Raw genomic sequence first — 6,958 nt, 5'->3', positions numbered from 1 at the left:
CACCCTCAAACCGTAAAGTTGAAAAAGTGATCTGATTAAGGAATTAAACCTCATGCCTAGACTTGTAATGGACTCATTGTCAAATCAGGATAGGTATCATGCATCATTTTTACATATCATATCATGCATTGTATTATAATTGTAAGATAAATAAGTTATGCATACTAGTTGAGTAATTATGTTATAACTATGTCATGAGAATGCACAAATTTAGAATGTAGTTATATAGTCAAGGCTAAAAACAAAAAAGACAAAGTCTATTGACCATTGTTATAAAAAGCACCCTGGCTGTCAGCGTAGGCCTAAGAAGTACTTAGCCTGTTCGCCTAAGACTTGGGAATGCTTAGGGGATGGCCCGCTTATGCAGACTCCACCTCATAAAAAATGGGTATATTGCTCATTTACACACAGTAACAAATGAAGAATATAGGTCAAGTCAATATGGACTAGATCAAAACTCCATATCCAAGTCCATCTTAGGTAAATGACAAGGATAATATTTTGGAAAGGAATGATCCTTTCTTGATGATATGAACGCCTATTTGCTACTTAAGCGTTTGCCTAGGTGCTAGGTGCATGGTACGGCACCTAGAAGTGCTTAGCGCTTTCTAAAACATTGTCAATGACTATATTAGACTATTATAAAAGGATACCAGATAATTGAACCATATAAATATAGACAGAATTAATTTTATGAATACAATTTGCTATATCATTTTCACAATTAAAACAACAAAACAAGCCTATCGAATATCACAACCATTCTCGATAGGTCCACATTATCATGTCTTTGAACTTGATATTCATTTTCTTCATCTTAATCTTTGTTTAACAAAGCCCCTCCGCTTCAGTACCTTCTTTCTCTTCTTTCCCCTTTTGTCCAGTGACATATGAATTTCTAGGTTTTATCAATACTTATTTATCAGCAAAAGCACAAAAAAACATTTTCAAATACTTGAAAAATTATAAATAATAATTTGACTGCTAATAGTTAATTTAACTTAAAGTTGTAGTTATTCTCTTAGTTTCTTTTCAGATAGCACCAGCACTAATTGGTCCTTCAAGTTCAAAGCCTTTACATGAAGGAGTTCACATTTGGTAGAGATGGTCCTCTCATCTCTTGGTCACTTTATCATTGATTCCATATGCAATAGGTAAATAGAATCATAAGCCAATCTGTTCCTTCCCTCTTCATTTGTCTCTTTTCCAAATGCAAATTGTCCTAAGAACTGCTGGTTTATGAAAATTGCAATTGCATTTAAAATTACAAAAAGACAACTCTAGTTATAGTTGCAGCCATTTGTTTCGCTGGAACTGAACTTTATGACAGTTGCAAATGCAAACACGGTCCGCCTTTTGCAAAAACAGCATGTAGTCAATTTGGTCACAAATCATTTGTGGAAAAAGCCGCGTGTTGAAGCTATAGTTGCATATTGACTGTAGTTACAGTGAAATAGACAAGCGCAACTACCATTGCTTTTGTTCTTTTTCAAATTGTAATGGCAGTTGTAGATACACTTTTCTGTGAACGAACATACTCATTGTAAAAACCCTACTACAGTCATAGTTGTCCCAAATTATTTCTCTGCTCCTGTAGGATTAAAAGTCATAACACTTGAATTACTTGTTTGAACCAAGAGTTTAGGGATTGGTTTTGTTTCAATAGTGAACATTGAAGAAGAAAGGAAAATTGGTAATGGCAGTTGATTTGTATGTTTGTATCGAATTAACAGGTGTTTTTGCTTGGATATTATCCTTTGTCAAAAGACTAGATCTGATTTGGAACTTGAAAGTTGCAACTTTGTAATTAAACCTAAAAAATCTTTCTAAATGGTTTGGAGAATGTATTTTAACTCAAATCCACCCATCATTAATTGCTGCATATCATAAGACATGGATTGTAGTATAAGATACATTGACCCAATAGATACATCTATAAGATATGAATAAATTTGTGTGTGTATCATACGAAATTATTACGCATGCGCGCACACACACATATACATATGTGTATATATATATATATATATGTATATATATATATATATACATATGTATATATATATATACATATGTATATATATATATATATACATATGTATATATACATATGTATATGTATATATACATATGTATATATATATATATATATATATACATATATATATATACATATGTATATATATATATACATATGTATATATGATAAATATGATATATATATATATACATATATATATGTTATCCTTTGTCAAAAGACTAGATCTGATTTGGAACTTGAAAGTTGCAACTTTGTAATTAAACCTAAAAAATCTTTCTAAATGGTTTGGAGAATGTATTTTAACTCAAATCCACCCATCATTAATTGCTGCATATCATAAGACATGGATTGTAGTATAAGATACATTGACCCAATAGATACATCTATAAGATATGAATAAATTTGTGTGTGTATCATACGAAATTATTACGCATGCGCGCACACACACATATACATATGTGTATATATATATATATATATGTATATATATATATATATACATATGTATATATATATATACATATGTATATATATATATACATATGTATATATATATATACATATGTATATATATATATATGTATATATATATATATATACATATGTATATATATATATACATATGTATATATATATATATATATATATACATATGTATATATACATATGTATATATATATATACATATGTATATATGGGAAATATGATTCTAAGGAGTCACCTTATATTGAATCTAAGGATGCACCTTCAAAATTATATTATACGCAATCAGTTTACTTGATCCACTCCGTTCATTTTGATCTAAATGATTTTGATGACACACAAACTAAAAATTAGGCATATTGAGTTGTAGTTACTAATGCATCAAGTGATAGTAAAATTAACGGTTTTGGGACAACACGAGTAAAGAGACAATGAAAAATGTGTTAGAAATATTCAAACATGATTTTTGTTTTGTAGATATTTTAAGGTATTTAGATCATGATGAATGGAGCGGATCGTCCATTGAAATAGCCCAATCCATACATTGAGACGTGCATCCATAGATTCAATCTAAGGTGGCTCTTTAGAATCATATTTCCCTATATACAAGAGAAAAATGAGTATCTTTGATGCTAAGGATAAAAATGGTCATGGGTAGTTAGTGGACGAGAAATGCCTACATCACTTCCAAGGACCACATTTGGTCCTTGGTACTATAAGGATACCCATATTCCTCTCCATATAAATAACTTATCAAAAATATTGACAACAACGATCAAGTCATTAAAAGAATAGCGAGTAAGATAATTGAAAGAATAAAACATCTTCTATCATTGTCTGCTGCTGAGTTCTTAATACAAATAAGATGAATTCCCAAAGTGCTGGACTCCTAGTATTTAATTGGAATATCTAAACAATTGGCTATGTGATGGGAGATGGTGCAGTTTGTACCTTTGGAAGGTGGCATCATCAATAAAGAAAGAGAAAAATAAAGGAAAATTCAGAGGCAGAGGGAGGGAGGATTAGGTTTTTGGAATAACTCGTTTTGTATCACACCAGTTTCAATGGCACTTTTGTCTCACACTTGGATTAATGGCTTCTCAATTAAGTCTCACACCTTCAAAAACTAGGCTTTCAGAAACTAGTTTTTTATAGGTTTACACGAAACCGATCACTTATAAACTAATCCTTAATAAGCAAAAAATTTAATCACACTAAAAAAAATTCTTCACTAATACACTACCTCTATAGGTAAAGCTATAATATTTTTTATTAAAATAAAAAAACCCAATCGTAAAAGAGGTTTTATCCATTTTGTTCTACTTTGTTGATTTTCCAAGCAAAAGTCATCCTCAATTAAATCTATCCAGATTGTGAAAAACTCGATTTTGAGATTTGAAATTGGATATCATGAAATTTAGAACTTAGAAGCATAATAAGCTGAAGTTGATTGCATCTTTGCTGTCATTGAACAAACGTCCTCAAAGAGAAACCTGCAAAATCAAATATGAAAGTTTGTAATGATGTCAATCTTGATTTCGTGATGGTACTGGTGTAGCATCATAACCTATACCGTTTATGGAACTTGTGAAATGTTAGACATTCCTTTTATGGAGCTTCTCGAGTAAGAGTTAGAATTATACCTCATATATACCATTTAATGGAAATACCTGCATGATGATGGTGTCAGTTATGATATGACAGTAGCACAAAATTTCCTGTCTATATTGACTATATCCAACGGCAATTTTTTCCTTTTTTTACTAAAGATGATCATAAGCTGCAACATCTTAACACTAGGACACTTGCCGATAGCCAAACAAGGTATGTAGTTCATATTTCCACTACTTAGTAGATGCTAGATACCTAAAACTTTGCAGTGGCTGGATTATAGGAATTTCTACGTGGTTTCTATAAAAAGTCCTCTTGCAATTCACTTCTATATATCTAGCTACCTTAACTGCAAATCATTAGTATACTACTTTTCACTTATAATTGATCCCTCTTTTGCTACTACTCTCCTGTTGAAAACCTATGCTCTTTAGAATACCTTCTCTCCTAAATTTTTTCCTTCTGATTTTATGTTTTTTCTAGGGAGAATCTGATTGCTTTTAATTATCTAATTTAGCAATTTATTGTTGTAGGGATTTAGTGAATTTTTCACATTACAAAAGGAACGTTGGACGGTCCCATGGACAGCTGAAACCATCGTCCAGGTAAGCCTCTCTTGTGCCAGGATTATCTTGTAACTGATGGTATTGCAGATGGGTTAATTGTGGATAGACCCCCTGTCCTATCGCCAAAATGCCGATAGGTCCCTGAACTTTTATTGTTGCAGATAGATCCCTTGGATTCTCAACTCCGAAAGTTTCACGTTAAGATTGACCTTCATAAACTGTGAAACATACGAGTTTCTTGAACTGATTTACTTACTATAAACTCGCATAATAGTCAATACATATAACTAATTTAAATGGGAAAACCAATGTAGCTGAGAATCCAAACAATAGAAGCACAGGGAGTCTATCCTCTAACCCTTTGAAAGATCACAGTCAAGAGTCATGAACATGGTATCAGTAAAATGTTACAGGTAATGCTTCTATGGATTGCTTCCTTTTGGTTCGTCGGCTCCTGGATAATCCCTTTCCTAGCTCACACTGCTGGTTTCAGTAAATCTTCTCTAACCCACAGGGGCCAGGCCCTGTACAGTCTCCTCACTGACATAGCTGAAGGCCTTGCCGGAGTCGCTATCCTTCACAGGTGTCTATCAAGATTTCGACCTCTTCCCTCAGGATGGTTTGAGTTTAGCCTCAAAGGCAATTGGCCCTTTGATGTATTATTGGGATGCCTCCTCTTCCCTTTAGTGAACCTGTTATCCCAAATTAACATCAACATGGTTCCCATTCTCCCTGCTTCCCCTTCGGTCGGTATTTCTAGTGTCGAGCAGTCAATTGTTGCTCGTGATCCTGTTGCCATGGCTCTTTATGCTGTGGTTGTCTCTGTGTGCGCTCCAATCTGGGAGGAGATTGTGTTCCGAGGATTCCTTCTGCCGTCGCTTACGAAATACATGCCTTTGCCTTGGTCTATTATGGCTAGTGCTGTGGCTTTTGCGCTGGTGCACTTTAATGCGCAGCGGCTGTTGCCGCTGGTGTTTCTTGGTCTTGTGATGGGATTTGTGTTTGCGAGATCCAGAAACTTGCTGGCTTCGATGCTCTTGCATAGTTTATGGAATGGGTTCGTGTTCTTGGATCTCATGAAGTGACAATGCAACTGTATTTGAATCATTTTGGCATTCTTCTTGTTACTGTCATGTTGTTGTATTTTTACCTTGTTTTCATATCACTTAATTGGCAAGGCTTTGCAGGCTTGTAGAGTTAACTCGATTATGCGAGAACGAATAGTAACTAACACAATTTGTAGAATTAACTTGATAATGTCAGAGAATGTAATGTTCATCAATTCTGATTAATGCCTTTTTTTTTCTCATGGTCTTAACATCTTGTATGGTACGCAGGAATCGAGTTAGGTGAAAATCAAATGAAATAACGAATAGAATAGAATAAGCGTGGGGATGAAATGCTTATTCTCATTTTCATGTTTGAGTGCGATTAGAGAATGAACGAAGTGGGAATGACAATCTTTTTTATTTTATGTATGGATAATTAATAAGCAACCAATGTGCTATTTCAAATTTTTGGTTCTCACAGTGGGAATGATCCATTCCTACCATCTCATTGGGACTTCTTACTCCCTTATAAAGTGGAATGAATGAGAAGTGAGAATGAATATTCTAGCTTCTAAAAAGTAGTTGTGGTTGGTATTTATGAATGAGAAGTGAGAATGAACATTCCATTTCTATTCATTCTTGCATGCGTAACGTCTTACAAAGTTTATCGATATTGATGAGAACCAAGTAGAAGAAGCTCGGCAAAGTGATCTGGTACACAAAGGGTATCCTGAAGACGTAATAGGCCTACCACGAGAGGAATTGTATCCTGAAAGATGAGTTTATAAAATTTGGAAATCAACTTCAGAGTGCCACTTGTTTATTGTGATTCTATCGCTTCTTTCTTTCAATATTTTCTTTAGAAAACAGTCTATCGTATTTTTAATTTACAATTTTTCCCCATCTCAAATAGTGTTTACTGCTGGTTGTTCTAAATTTTCATCAAGTATTTTGTTTGATCTCTCCTTTTATGTTAGAAAGTTTGTGATTTGAGACAATAATGGGCGGTGTGTTTGCTTGTGTTGTAACGTATTACGTGTATAATCTTTCTATCATGTTGCCCATATTGAGCTTCATATACTATATAATCAACTTGGTTTCTGAAATTCAGTGATTAGAGAATTAATGTCTTGAGCATTATGATGCAACTAGAGTTTGTTTTATGGTGTCATTGCTTAGATATATCATATTTCTGATGGGAAACTGAT

At 33.4% G+C, this 6,958-nt stretch overlaps 1 protein-coding gene across 1 annotated transcript in view; it reads left to right on the top strand.

Moving 5' to 3' along the window:
• The window catches only part of LOC109829182, an 8,456-nt gene extending 2,463 nt beyond the window's left edge, over positions 1-5,993 (top strand). Inside the window, exons 4-5 of the mRNA XM_020396329.1 lie at positions 4,669-4,740; positions 5,115-5,993. Of these exons, the coding sequence (XP_020251918.1) occupies positions 4,669-4,740; positions 5,115-5,786 (744 nt within the window). The 3' untranslated portion in view covers positions 5,787-5,993. The remainder of the gene's footprint in view (positions 1-4,668; positions 4,741-5,114) is intronic.

Source organism: Asparagus officinalis, chromosome 1 (assembly GCF_001876935.1).
Source record: "Asparagus officinalis chromosome 1, Aspof.V1, whole genome shotgun sequence".
In the NCBI taxonomy this organism is placed as follows: Eukaryota; Viridiplantae; Streptophyta; class Magnoliopsida; order Asparagales; family Asparagaceae; genus Asparagus; species Asparagus officinalis.
Note: the sequence above shows the minus strand (reverse complement) of the source record. Positions and strands in the feature narration are given on the sequence as shown.